This window comes from Ictidomys tridecemlineatus, chromosome 2, assembly GCF_052094955.1.
Source record: "Ictidomys tridecemlineatus isolate mIctTri1 chromosome 2, mIctTri1.hap1, whole genome shotgun sequence".
NCBI lineage: Eukaryota > Metazoa > Chordata > Mammalia > Rodentia > Sciuridae > Ictidomys > Ictidomys tridecemlineatus.
Genome location: NC_135478.1, coordinates 92,847,480 through 92,861,192, shown reverse-complemented (window position 1 = coordinate 92,861,192; position 13,713 = coordinate 92,847,480). Strand labels below are relative to the sequence as shown.

General features: G+C 55.8%; 4 protein-coding genes across 24 annotated transcripts in view; 2 read left to right on the top strand and 2 right to left on the bottom strand.

Moving 5' to 3' along the window:
• Pitpnm2 (phosphatidylinositol transfer protein membrane associated 2) overlaps positions 1 to 2,940 on the top strand; it is a 127,746-nt gene extending 124,806 nt beyond the window's left edge. For all 17 annotated transcript variants that reach the window (XM_040289550.2, XM_078039290.1, XM_078039289.1 and 14 more), the window contains one exon: positions 12 to 2,940. In XM_040289550.2, coding sequence (XP_040145484.2) covers positions 12 to 332 — 321 coding nt within the window. In that variant the 3' untranslated portion in view covers positions 333 to 2,940. The remainder of the gene's footprint in view (positions 1 to 11) is intronic.
• Positions 2,941 to 3,413: 473 nt separating this feature from the next.
• Arl6ip4 (ARF like GTPase 6 interacting protein 4) lies at positions 3,414 to 6,537 on the bottom strand. Of its 5 annotated transcripts, none has more exons than XM_021729275.3 (6): positions 5,688 to 5,827; positions 5,146 to 5,316; positions 4,450 to 4,758; positions 4,252 to 4,369; positions 3,773 to 3,842; positions 3,414 to 3,696 (listed from the first exon to the last, which is right to left on the bottom strand). In XM_021729275.3, exons 2-6 carry the CDS (start codon positions 5,303 to 5,305, stop codon positions 3,640 to 3,642), a joined length of 714 nt encoding a protein of 237 aa, XP_021584950.1. In that variant the 5' UTR covers positions 5,306 to 5,316; positions 5,688 to 5,827; the 3' UTR covers positions 3,414 to 3,639. The 5 variants fall into 5 exon arrangements, with proteins under 5 accessions (XP_021584950.1, XP_077895439.1, XP_077895440.1 ...); XM_078039313.1 differs by having other exon boundaries at positions 4,450 to 4,734; XM_078039314.1 differs by having other exon boundaries at positions 5,179 to 5,316.
• Positions 6,538 to 6,677: 140 nt separating this feature from the next.
• On the bottom strand, positions 6,678 to 8,861 carry Ogfod2 (2-oxoglutarate and iron dependent oxygenase domain containing 2). The gene is made up of 4 exons (XM_078039316.1): positions 8,768 to 8,861; positions 8,175 to 8,302; positions 7,687 to 7,944; positions 6,678 to 7,612 (listed from the first exon to the last, which is right to left on the bottom strand). Exons 2-4 carry the CDS (start codon positions 8,211 to 8,213, stop codon positions 7,349 to 7,351), a joined length of 561 nt encoding a protein of 186 aa, XP_077895442.1. The 5' UTR covers positions 8,214 to 8,302; positions 8,768 to 8,861; the 3' UTR covers positions 6,678 to 7,348.
• Positions 8,862 to 10,365: 1,504 nt separating this feature from the next.
• The window catches only part of Abcb9 (ATP binding cassette subfamily B member 9), a 41,410-nt gene continuing 38,062 nt past the window's right edge, over positions 10,366 to 13,713 (top strand). Inside the window, exon 1 of the mRNA XM_078039311.1 lies at positions 10,366 to 10,516. The gene's annotated coding sequence lies outside the window, so the exon portion shown is untranslated. The remainder of the gene's footprint in view (positions 10,517 to 13,713) is intronic.

Sequence of the window (13,713 nt, the reverse complement as noted above, 5' to 3'; positions counted from 1 at the left end):
TGCCCCTGTAGTTCATCACGGACGGCTACGCAGCCCACCTGGCCCAGCTCAAGTACAACCACCGGGCACGGCCAGCCCGCAACACCGCCACCCGCATGGCACTACGCAAGGGCAGCTTCGGCCTTCCTGGCCAGGGGGACTTCCTGCGTTCCAGGAACCACCTGCTCCGCACCATCTCAGCTCAGCCCAGTGGCCCCAGCCGACTCGAGCGGACGCAGGGCCAAGCAGACTGTGAACAGCGAGGCCAGCGCAGCATGAGCATGGCGGCCAGCTGCTGGGGCCGCACCATGACAGGCCGGCTTGATCCAGGGACAGCCACGGGCCCCAAGTAGGGCACCATCAGCGAGGCACCATGGTCTCTTAGGCAGTGCTAGGCCAGGGTTCCAGCTCCACCAGGAGGTCTGGCCTAAGCACACGCAGGTGGCTGGGGAGGAACAGACACGCCTGAGAGCTTGTCCCATGGCCCACTGGAGGACACAGGCCATGCCACCCAGTCCTCCCAGCCCTGCCTCCTGTCATAGGGCCTGTGGGGTCCAGCATATCGTGGAAAACAGCAGGACAACCAGCCAGGATCACAGAAGGACCAAGACATCCCACTGAGCCTGGCCTGGGGAGGCACTTCTGGACATTGTGCCCTGTGTTGATCTCCCAGCCTCCTGGTGCCAGGGGTGGGCCTGGGCCCATCCTGCCACCTCCCTGTCCACTATCCTCCACCCCAAGGTCCCCTCCATTTGGTAGCAGCTCCAACAGGGGTCCAGCCTGCTTTTCGTTGACTCCAGATTCTCAACTGTCTGACCTCACTGGTTTTGCCCTGGTTTTTGAGTGTGGGACCCTTTACCATCTATGGCTACAGACTCGCTGACATGCATGAAAACTCAATATCTGCTGATCCGGGACCTGTTACCACACAGAAGGTTCCAGTTTGGCAAATCCATGTGCAAGCAGGAGAGCAAGGCCATATTTTAATTCCTGCAGCCCTGCCTGGCCTGCCAGAGCCATGGCAGCCCTGGGACCCCTGCCCGCCTGTCTGCTTGCCCAGCTGGGGCCCAGTGCCGTCACAGGGCTGGTGTTATTTCCAGCCCTGAGCACAGCCCAGGCATGAGGCCAATGAAACACAAGGCCGGCTCCCTCGTTGTCCCACCTTGGGCCATGGGGCCTGGACAAGCCTGGCCTCTTCTCCTTGCCTGCCATCGGTAGGGCCCCAGGCCGTGGCCCACCCACCCGCCTGCCCTCCGCGTTTCTACGCCTTTCTACTTCTCAACCTGATTTCTATGAGGTTTTTTTAAATGAGCAATCCTCGGCTGCTTCCTTTCTTAACTCTTTCAGTACCAAGCGCAGCCCCTCCACATTGAGAACACCCAGCACTGTGACGGAGTCCAGCCTGGTTCTGGGTCCCATGGGCCCCACCCTAGCCCACTCATCGGGGTGCGGGCTCCCTGCCTCACCTGACCCATTAATTCCACTGAATTTCTATGGGGGAGGGGGTTTGGGACAGGGCCACATTTAGGTTTTTTAATGCCAATTCCGTTTCAATGCTGAATCTAAGCCACAGCTCGCTTGCTAGCTTAAGGGCAGGCAGCCAGGACTTCACTTCTCACCCACACAGGAGTGCTGCACCCGGGCCTGACACTTGTCTCCCCTTCCCAGCACCGGGCAACCTCGGCTGCCGCCCAGGTTCCGCCACCATCCCCAAGGCCCCGGACAGCCCTCCAGCCACTGCACTCTGTTCCTGAGACTCTGCCAACCTGGATACAGCTCAGGGCCCTGCGGGCTGGGCTGGGGAGGTGTGCAGGCTGAGGGCAACTTTCCCCGTGTGTAGATATGTACAGCCAAAGGGTCATGTAAATGTTCTCAAATGGGGGCCTATACAGAGGAAGAGCTATTTATTTTGTGCAGAGAAAACACCTGGGGGATGGAGCCTCCAGGGCTATTCACATTTAAGATGTAGCTTTTTGTTGTTTCAGGCATATTGTATAAAGCAACGACTATTTTATGGACCAAGTATCCTCGTAACTGTTGCAGTGAAAGTGCAATAGCTGACCCCTTGCTCCCAGCAGGAGTCGCTGGCCCGACAATCACAGCCCTGGCCAGGGGCCCCTGTGGCCAGTGCCACCGCCTCTATCAGCCCCACCTTGCCCCACCTCACCTACACCTCGGTGACTAGCCATCCAGAGAAGCACCTGGAAGTCCTGGGCCCGCCTGCAATAAAGGCCAGGAGGCCCTGTGGGCAGACTCAGCCTCTCCCAAGGAAGCCCCCATGGCTTCGCACCCCCCATAGCCTGCCCAGTCATCAGCCATGCCAAGGACAACAGCAATAGTCCCCTGGGCCTCTCCCAGGCCCTCAGCCATAGACGGTGAGACGGGCAGCCTCCCTCCCAAGTCTCTTCTATATCCAGGTCTGCTTTCTGCCTCCCTAAGACTCCTTTCACCACACTCTCCCGAGGAAGCACCAGTTTTTCAGAAACCAAGAGAGGGAAGGGCAAAGTCCTTTAAATACCAAAAATGTTTACAGTGTTGGGTGCTGAGCTGCAGGGCTCAGGCCCAACCAGTCGTAACCAAAGGGTGAGGCAGGCCTTGCTGACTGCCACCCCCACCCCAGGCCTGTTAGAATAGAAGCCTTAGTCCACCCCACCCACCCCGAACCCCAGGACTGAGCCTCAACCACCACCCAGCTCCACCACCTGCCTTCTCTTTGATTTCTAAAGAAGGATTCAGCAGAGACCCATCCCTCCCTGGCTCAGTATGAGCTGCCTGCCTCCTGCCCCACCCCATCGCAGCCTTCACATCTGGACCCCTCCCGTCTGTCCTCGTGCTGTCTGTCTCTGGGCCATGTGTGAACAGTGTCCTGACTCCCTCCCTGCTGTCCCTGAATCATTGGGCCTGAGTGTGCTCTGTATATGTCACTGTCTGTTACACCAATTAAAGAAGCAGGAAGGCTTCCTTGTGATCTCTTTACTGCGGCGGCACCCCGGGGTTCAGGTTGGAAAAGGACCTGTCTAAAAGCATAAACCCTCCCAGTCAGTGCCACCTGCTGCTTGCAGTGTCACCAGTACACTCATGCAGGACTTGTGTCCCTTCCAAGGCATAGCCCAGTGAGGCAGGTTTGTGAGCCTCTCTGCTTTACAGGGGACACAGCAATAAGCTACCTAGCCCTTACCTGTTGTGATCTGTGAAATGAACCGAGCGAAGCTGCCTCTCCCCAAGCATAAGTGGGTCCCATTGAAGAGCTAAGACTGATTTGGGACTAAGCCATGGAGTCAGATGTAGTGCAATCAGCTGACAGATGAACAGCAGGGCAGAGAGGGCTGAGGCCCAACATCCCAGTTTTCCCCAAAGCTCCTAAAGCCCAATGCCCCCTGGAAGTTCACACCAACCTCCCCAACCCTGACCACAATAAGCAACAGAGCAAGAAGTATAAGACCAGAGAACATTTAATATCAGGTACACTGCCCTTGCTCTTTCAGGAGGGGTTACTGAGGCATCCGTAAGCCTCACCTCTAACCTTGCTCCTGAGGAGGCTGGACTGGCTCCACAGGTGAAAAGCCATCAGCACCGGTCAGTGTTGCTGCTGCCCGCCCTGTGGCCAACCTCCAGGCCATGGCACGACACTGTCCACAGGCCTCAGTTGGCCAGGGGCCCTCAGGGAAGCAGCCCAGCTCGCATCTGGAAAGCCAGGCCATCCCCTCGGGTGGCTTGCTAGGGAAGAAAACATACAGAAGTAGGACATCAGAGACAGCTGGGGGCAGACCACAGGGAAAGGGGCAACACCAACCTTATTGATTTCTCTGTGTCGCTCTTTGGTTACGATTTCCTCCAAGACCTCACCATCTCCCTTAATGAGCCTAGGGTGTGAGGGTGTCCATCAGCAAGAAACCCCAAGAAACCCTAATGCCAGAGCAACCGGCAACGGGTCCCCAGGGCTCAGGCCCCACCAGCTCGAGCAGGGGGAGCCTGGGTGCCAATTTGGCCCCCACCACCTTTGGGATTGGGATGGAGGGAGCCCAGGTAGGCTGCCTTGGCAGCCTGCACTACCAGTCTGGGCAACAGTAGCTGCTTGAAAAAGGTCTCTCATTGAGACCCTTATACCAGGCAAAGGGGAAGAACAGCTGATATGTCACCAGTGACAGCTTACTCCCATATTGGCCTTTTTGGAACAGCTGCAACCACACCCCACTCCTCCTGAAAGCCCATGTTCTGGGTCACAACTCCCAGGTACACCACTCGGGGCCTGCCTGTGCCTGGCACCCCCACCTGGTGCGTCCCGTCTCGGGGTCCACCACTTTGCGGATGACACTCTGCCGAGCATCCCACTCTTCCTTGGTCATAGGCTTCATGGCCTGAATACGAGACTTCTGCTCATCCGTCAGGACTGGAAAGGAAGATGGGAGGAGACTGTGGGCAGACCTGGGGAGGGGTTCTCTCCCTCCTGCACATCGGGTGGCACAGTACCTGGGCCATCGTCTTCCTCCCCCGTGGATCTGTGCCACTGGTCCAGGGAGGGGCCAGGCGGAGCTTCGGCCTGGGGCACCTCAGCCTTCTCTTTGCGCCTCCTCTTCAGCTTCTTTTTCCTCTTCTTCTTCTTCCTCTTCTTGTCCTTGTGCTTTCCCCGCTTCTTCCGACCATCACTGGAGGAAGAGGAGGAGGACGAGGAGGAAGAAGAGGAGCTAGAAGAACTGGAAGAAGAGGAGGAGGAGCTGGATCGTGGTCTCCTCCGGGCCTTTTGCTTGCTTCTCTCTGTGATGCAGGGAGAAGGTGAGGCTGGAAGGCCAGGAGGGCAAGGAGTAAACCTTGGTCCCCATGCTCTGGCCTTAGGTAGGACCAGGTCTGTCCAGTGAGCCGCTCCCTGCCAGGCTCTCCAGAAGAGATCAGTGCTCTCCTGGAGAAGCACATTCCGGGCTCCACAGGACACCGGCTCATGGGCAGGAGGCCAGGCTCCACCTCTCATAGCTACACTAAGTGAACCCTTAGATCCACACTCACCAGCTGGGCAGGGCCCAGTCTCCTCCCTGTCTGGGGGGTTCTCCAATTCTCCACTCTGCACCCCTGAATGCTCTCATTCCTATTTCTCCACAGCCAGTCCCAGCTGCCTGCAGCTGCCTGCGGAGAAGTTGCTACACCCCCTTTCCCAGTCCCTGGGGTCCTCACCCTCAGACCCTGAGGCGGTGCTGGCCTTACGACCTTGGGATCCAGAAACTGAGCAACTCCTCGAGGCGTCCCTACTACTCTTCTTCCTTCTCTTTTCCGACCTTCGACCCCGGGAGCGGCTGCGACTTCTCGAACGCTTGCGAGAGCCAACGTGAGCCATAGCGGCGCAGGCTGGCACAGGGAAGAGACGCGTTTAATCCACGGCTCTCTGGAGCCGGACCGCAGTATGGGCTCCAATGGGGTCTGGTTCTCAGGGCCCCCGATACCCAGCACCACAGCGGGGACCCGCGCTATCCCCTCCACCTCTTTGGAGACTCTGGCTTCTCTGCCGACTCCGGGACCCCGCGCGTCTGCCCCTTTAAGGTCCCGCCCCCGCCCGGACGCTCCACACCTGCGCACTAAGCGCGGCGTCCTGGGAACCGACAGCTTTCCTCAACCGCAAGGGGCGTCCCGAGTTCTTCCCCGTGCGCTCCCATCCTCCACCCTGCTCCCTTCGCGGCCTCGCCGCCTTAAAGAGGGCCTCGAGGCTCTCCTCTTCTCACCTCAACCGCCCATCGGATGGGACCGCCAGCTCCACACCCCGACTTCGCAAGGAAGCAGCAGCACGGTGGCTTCCAGACCACTTCCGGCCTAGAGCGGTGCGCGGGGAGGTTGTCCGGGTGGGAAGCGAGACGATGCTGCCTTTAGTTCTGAAACCGCGGGTTCCGTCTCCGGAGCGCCCATCTCTTTGCAGAGACCACGCTGGTGAGGGAGCCCACTCCCGCCGCTCCGCCCTGGGACACATCTCCAGCCTGGCGCCAGTCCTCGGGCTCTCAGGCGCCTCTCGTCCATTTATGCCACAGCCGCACCGTCTTCCAAGACTGCGCTTTGGGTGCCGTACCCGCATCACCCACCTACCTAAAGCCCCATCTTCCCGCGCGCCACTTTCCTCTCTGGCTGGTCTGCGAACTTGTCCACCCCATCTGACTGAGATCCCAGCAGAGACGTCCCTGTCTTTCTAACATATATACCCAGTAATATAGAGTTCCCAAACTCAAGTGTCCATAAAGGGACGGAGAGTTAGTTCAGGACACCTAATGAAAGAGTGACCACAGGCCTTTCTAAAGTACGCAGCTGAGACTCCGCTCCAGGTGGCTTTTGCAGTATGGGAATGGGACTGCGTCTTCCCTCCTTCCGGAGGAAGCTAAAATTCAAGATTTCAACATGGAGGGACTGGGTTGTGGCTCAGTGGTAGAGCACTAGCCTAGCATGTGTGAGACACTGGGTTCAATGACCTTTTATTTAATTAATTAATTTATTTATTTAATTTAAAATAAAAACCTTTCATTTTATTTATTTACTAGCACTGCATATAAATAAATAAAATAAAAGGTCCATTAACAACTAAAAAAAAAATTTAAGATTTCAATATGGAAACACCTTGGTTTTCAGATGTGTAGCCCCCAAAAAGCACAGCTCTGTGTACACACCTCATCAATCTTAGGGCCACCCAGTTATAAGGTCTTCAATAAAAATAACAAACACAGCCGAGGGCTTATATAAATCACTTTATCTGTGTTAGGTCATTGGATTCTCACAATAGCACCTAGAGCATAGAGGTCAGTGGGTCACCCGTGGCCACACAGTGGAAAGTGGCAGAGCCAGGATCTGAATCCAGGTAGTCTGGCTCCAGAAATCTGTTCTTGATTTCTCCAAGTAAGCCTTTTACACCCTTCAGAGGTTGCAATTGGTGCTGTCCACCACTAATACTCTTCATTGAAGGCCTCCTGCAGCCACTGGGAGCCACCCTCCCCTGGAGGCAGATGTCTGGGAAGTTACTCCTGCCTCTGCAGCTCTATCCAGGAGCCACTAACTGTTACTAGGAACCAACTGTGGGAATTCTAGCTCTGGAGCTCCCCAGGAGCAGGCTGATGCTGGACTGTCACCTGAAACCACATCTTTGTGAAGCCATTTTCAGTACCCTCTCCTGCTTCCCCCTACTCCCCTCTGAGGATCCACCCTCCATGAATCCCCATATCAAGGTCTGCTTCAAGCAAACCTGCACTAAACCAGCCTACCTCTGGAAATAATGACCCAGATGCTGGCCTAACCTTTTGATCCAAGGAGTTCCATGGTTGCAAGTTTATTTCTGCCCCTTCCAACCTGAGATGGCAAGTCCTCACTTGCCACACCACCTCCCCACCACCACTGGGCCAAACCAGGCTCAAGTTAGCGCACACACATCCACCGTGGTGGGCTCCTCCCGGGTGAAGCCATCGCCAAATCCCTCGTCGTCCACCAGGTCTGGCTCACAGCAGCACATAGGACAGAGGCGGTTGCGCACAGCAGAGGCCCGGAGCCACACCACGAGGTTCCAGCGCTCACCAGTGCCTAGCGGCCGGGCCCCATGCAGCTGTCCGCCCCGGTGCAAGACACCCTGGCCCACCACATGCTGCACCTCCAGGGGCTCTGTCAGGGCTGCTGGTGCCTGCAGATGGCAGATCTCAGGCCTGGGCACTCATGGCTGACCCAGATCCTGTCTCATGGGTCTGAAATACTCACCTGGAAGAGGCCTCCAAAGTATAGGGCACCTCCTGTGAAGGCCTTGCCCAGGGCCACATTGAGAGTGAGCTCAGCATTATCATAGTGGCAGCCCAGCTCACGGTCCTGGCCTGGTGCATATTTGACCACAAAGGCGCGGTGACTGTCAAGCTGGCCCCCACCACAGTCTGGGTACAGCAGGGCCATCAATGGCTGCAGGAAGCGTTCCCGCAGTGGTGTCACCAGTGGTTCATCCAGGCCCAACTCATGCAGCAGCACCTGGAAGAGGATGCCTGTGGTAAGCAGGAAGACTGCTGGGGCCTTATCCTGCTTCCCTGGGTGAGGGATTTGCTATTAAGGACAAAGCAAACTGATACCATCACACAGTTATCTACCATGATCTTGCTCTGCAGGCAGGGATGGGCAGCTTGCCTGCAGCACCTCAGATATGTCTCCCATCCTAGCTGCCTGGACTCCTCAGGTGGGTGCATGGGCCAGGCCTCACCTACCCCATAATGGTTCATGGTGTTGGGCCTTCCCTTGGGCATGTCTGACTGCTCAAAATGCTCCAGCTCCTCCAGCAGGGCTTGGCAGAAAGACGCAGTAAATACAGGCACCCGGTAGATGCGCTTCTCTTCTGTGGAGGGAGACAAGATAGTAGGTTAGAGTTCTGAGGCAAGGTCAGACAGGCTTGGGTCTCAATCTTCTCCTGAGCAGGCGTGGCTTTTCACTGTCCCCAGCCTCATTTTCCTCATCTGTACAGTAGAGATAGTGAGGTCCCTCACTTCTCAGGACCACTGCCTTGCCCCATTCTGAAGTCACTAACTGGTGCTGTGAGCAACTGTGGGTTCTCTTTCTGAGCTCTCCAGGGGTCAAGCTGATGCCAGACTGTCATTTGAAACTATACCTTTGCAAGGAAGGTTGGTCAATGAATGAATGAACAAATGAATACAGATGCCCTGCTCCTGGCAGGTTGGTCTCACTGGCTCTTCCTGTACCTGCTGGTCTGGTTTTTGAGAACAAATATGATAGGTGGGAGGACCCCAGTCTCTATTGCCCAGGTATCTTAGGCTGCCACCCCCAAGTCACGCCATGCTCTCACCTGATACTGTCTGCAGCCGCTGGAGAAGGCTTTGGAGGTCTGCACCTGGAGATGCACTGTACTCTGCAACGGACAGAAACTCAGGAGCCAGAGCTGCATCCTGGGGGCAGAACATAACAGCTATGGGGAAGACAGCACCCCAGGCCTGAAAAGGCTGCTTCCTCCCTCCAGTAACCAGCTCCCAATTTCCCTGCCTAGTACCTGCAGTGAATTGTAAACCTCTGGCCGTGCTGGGTGGTAAGAACTGGCGATGAGGGCTTTCCTGGCAGCTGACTCCTGCCCCAGCCTCTGCCGCCGTGCCACCTCCTGCTGAAGCTGGGGTAGCACAGGGATAAATTATCATACAGAGCCTCCCATTCCCCTGAAGCCATGGTACAGATGAAGAAACTGAGGATCATGAAGGCCAGAGTGGGGCCCAGGATGGAAGACAAGTCTCCCTATACTCCTGAGTCAATTACAAATACCAAACTACTGGGTGAAAGGGACTTCTAGAAGAGGGACTGCTAGGCTGGATGGGAGGAGAGACCCTGGAGGCATCTCAACCAGCTGGGCCCACTATAGGGAGGGGAATGGTCACAGTCAAATGCTGTGTTACAGAGGCTGCAAAAGACTCTCTTAGAAATCCACCAACTCTAACCCCCAGGTGAGGGAAGAGGTGGGAGATGAGCAGCAACCTCAGCTTGGGGGCGGGGTGGAGAGGGTGTTAAAAGAGCCAGGGATATAGTAGCCCTAGTAATCTCAACTCCATCCTCTGTGAGACTTTGGGAAAGCAACCCCCCTCTTTGAGACTCAGTTTCTCATCCCAAAATGTGTCTACCTCACAAAGCTGTTAAGAAGGGCATGACATAGACAACTTGGCACTTCTCCATTTCTGTTCTTCTGGTGCCAGAACGCAGGAGTAAGGGTGAGGGGAGCAGGAAGCAGGTAAAGAGGACTGAGGAGTCCTTTAGCGATCGGAGACTGACAGGCCGAGGCTGGGAAACCCCTCAGACTGCTGACACAAATCTAGAGGAAGGGCCAAGCTGCAGCGCAGGGAGTAGGGGAGTGTTACCTCTGCCAAGAGCTGTTGGAAGTCCTTGGTGCTGACACAGCCTCGGCTGCGCAGGATCTGGGAGCAGAAAGACCAGTGAACATGATTGCGTGACTTTGTGCAAGTCCTTTAACATCTCTGAGCCTCAGTTTCCCCTCCTTAAAGTGGAAATGAGAGCCCGTAAGTCACGGGATCCTTCAGAGAAGGAACTGCGATGACCGCGTTAAGCAGAGCTAGGTTCCCAGTTATTCCCACCAACACCGAGAGAGCATCCTGAGCCAGGGCCTGCCCTGCTCGCTCTACCCGCATGTTCCTTCATTCCCTCCACACACGGCTCACTAACAGGAGATGCTATCACCCCCCCCCCATTAAGATAGGGAAACGGAGGCATGGAGAGGAAAGTCATTCTCCTCCTAAGTGAGGCTCCGTGTGCCGTGGGCAAACCAAACCATCTCAGGGCCAAAGGCTCCTCCCTAGCCTCCGCCCACTTCCCAGGAAAGCCAGCAGAGGACACTCACAGGACCGTAATCCTGGCGCAGCTGCTGCTCGCTGCGGAAGCGTAGGTGCAGCCCGTAGCGCGCCACGTACAAGTTCTCCGAGCAGAAGCAGGCGCAGCGGCAGAATCGCCGCGGGGCCCCCGCCGTCGCCGTGGTGAGACGCCGCGCGGCTCAGCCGGATTCCGTAGGAGCACATCCGGGTACGCCCCCAACCCGTGAAAGGTGCGCTACAGCGACCAAGGGGCCGTCCTTAATTCCCAAGAGCAGAAAAGAACGAAGACTATCCTCTCCAGAAAAACGGTCAGAGGGTGGAGTGGGGGGGGGAAACGTTCGCGGGCTGAAGTGGAGCCGACGGCTTCGACAGAGAGCACGCGGCCTCCATGTTACGTCTCAATTTCCCCACTACGAGGCACGAACTTATGACCCCACTTTACAAATAGGTGAACTGCCACAGCCTCACTGGACGCGGAAAAGCAGGGACTCAGAACAACAAAGCCTTTTATTTAAACGCTGCCCCCCTCTTCTAGGCGCCTTTGGAGAACCGGCTGACCCCACCCCGCGAGGCAGCCGGGTCAGTTAGGGATTGTGAGGTCCGGCCTCATTTCCGCCTGCAGCTAAGGAGCCAGCGATTCTATGCGTCTGAGCTCTGGTTTAGCATTTACCCCGCACCCTTGCCTGGCGCTCCCAGGGCTTAGCCGAGAACTCTCAAAACTTCGCAGCGCGGCTCTCCGGAGTGTCTCCATGAAAAAGCTCCGTCCCTCGCGACTTCCGGCAGGGATCGCAAAGGGGGCCGGGTGGGCTAAGCCGTGTGTGGGCGGGGCACTGGGCGCGGTCTGCCGGAGGCCACACCTCACGTCTGGATTGCGTTTGAGTTCCGCAGAGCCGCAGAGAGGGAGATAAGTATGTTAATGTCCTCCGGGCAGCGTCCCCAGCTCTGCGAGGCCCACCACCGCGCGCGCGCACACACACACACACACACACCCACACACACTCCGCCGCGGTCCTACCGTCCCGCCGCGCACCCCGCGGGCCCAAGTCTGCTGAGCCGCATCGCTCAGGGGAGAACTGAGGCTCCGAGAAAGGGAGGAAGTGTCCTTTGGAACTGGCCCCATCCTGCCGTAAAGTTTCCTCCATGGCTCAGCGTGGTGTAGCGTTGAGCGGGGAAGGTTTTACCCCAGAGGTGACTACAAGTGACAGCTCCTCTTGTCCTACCCTTCCCTCTACCCAGACCTACGCTGAGGGATTGGCCACCCACCCTGTCTCTTTCCATCCGCACAGCAAACCTGAACTAGGTATTCTCGTATCACTACATTAAAGATGAGGAAACTGAGGCTCTGAGAGGTGCATTGACCTACCCCAAGTCACACCGCCTGTAAAAAACTATATGGGGCTGGAAACCAACAGTCTGCCCTGAGACTCCTCCCCTTCACCATGCCCCACCCTTTCCCCACCCCAGGGAATCTCTGAGTTGGGGGATTCTGTGGGACTTTGGATTTTTCTCTCTGCTGCCTTCTCCTTTCCTCCAAGTGTCCTCACGGGCACTCACAAACGTTGTCATTCATACACCAACGCTCACTGACTCATCTTCATGCACACACACTGCAGTACATCCTTACATCCCCCCACACACTCATACATGCACTCCTGTCCTGACGGTCAGCACCTCCTCACACACATTCCACATCCAGAAGCATTCTCACACAGTGTCACGCGTTCGCATGCATGCACCCCCTCACACTCTCACCCACACCCCACACAGTGGCAGGCACTCTCGTGCACACGGGGGCAGCTCAGCCCTCCTTCCTTCTCCATAGGAAGCTGAGCTCCAAGTCCCCCTGCCTTTGGGGGCCAGCGTCTCATTGAGGGGTTCTTCTTCCTGCCCAGGAGAATCTAAGCCACCCTCAAATGCAAAATCTAAACTAATTAGTGAATAACAAAATACAAATATTCAGAAATATATTTACAAAAGGTGAAGCCCCTGATCGATCTAGTCCACATGGGCTCTGGAACTAAACAAGGAAAAATGGCTCTGGAGGTTTATTTAAGGGGGTATATCAAAGGCAGGGATAAGGTTTCAAGGGCGGAGTCTTGCTTGAGGATGTCTTTGCAGTCAGCAGGTTGATTGATAGCAGTCCACACCCATCTCAGGTGCTGTGTGGGCCACGGCAGAGTGGGATAGAAATTCACATTGTCCCTGGGCAATTGACCAGAAAAATTGTCCACAGCCTATAAAAAAACAATATGGGGTTGGAACTCAACAATCATTCTCAGACACCAGGTGTCTCTCTTCACTAGCTCCCATGCACAGTGACCCACATGTTATCCCATGGATGGCTCCTGACGCCTGATCCTGTCACAGAAAGAGCCTGGGAAACCCTAACATCCTGTGACTCGGGTCACTGGCTGTACTCTCCGGATATCTGCATCAACACATTTAGGGTTCCAAGCCTCCAGCTAGCAAAGCCTCTCCCTGCCCCCGGCATCCTAGGAGACCAAAAGAGCCCCTCATTTCTGGGCCAAGGCTACAACAGCCCAACAGGTTTTCACTTGGGAATGCACTTGACTGTGGAGGGGTGTTTGGAGCTGCATACAAGCTCTCTGCCCACATTAGTTTTCTAAAGCCACCATAACAAATAGCCAGAAACTGGGTGGCTTAAAACAATGAAAATGTGTGCTCTCACAACTCTGGTGGCCAGTTAGATAGCATGGTGTTGAGACAGCCGTGCTCCTGCAGGAGGCTCTAGAGGAAGAGTCTTCTCTGTGTCTTCCAGCTCTAGTGGCTTTGTGGCCACGATACCCTGGTCTTTACCTCTGTGTATGAGACCTCCTCCTCTGTGTATATCCGTCCCTGAGTGTCTTATTAAGACACTTGCATTAGAGTTAGGTAGGGCCTGCTCTCACAATCCAGATAACCTCATCCTGGGGTCTTCATAACATCTACAAAGACCTTTTTTCTAAATACAGTCACATTCACAGGTTCCAGGGATTCGAATGTACACCTGTCTTTTTTGAGAGGGGTGTCATTCCACCCTCAAGAGCTCTCTAGTCGTGTGTGGAAGACAGGAGTAAGCAAGAAAACAAATTCACAAGCCATTTTCTTCCAATCAGTTGCAAATGCTGGTAAGGCAGGTTGGGAGAAGAGAGGGAGAGAGGCCTGAGAGCAGCTGCTCTAGACAGGGCAGCCAGGCAGGACCTGCCCCCTCAGGAGTGACACTCAGCTGAGATCTGACCACTGCAGCAAGATGTGGCAGGACGGGATTCTAGGCAGGGAAAACGAAAGTCCTTTGTCCTGCAGTGGGAAGGAGCTTGGTTTCATTAAAGAATAGCAAAGTGTACAGGGGCTGAGACAGAGAATGAGCCCTGGTTCTACTGAGACCAAATGATCGTGCATCAGAGGCTATGCTGACACTTTAGGTTTC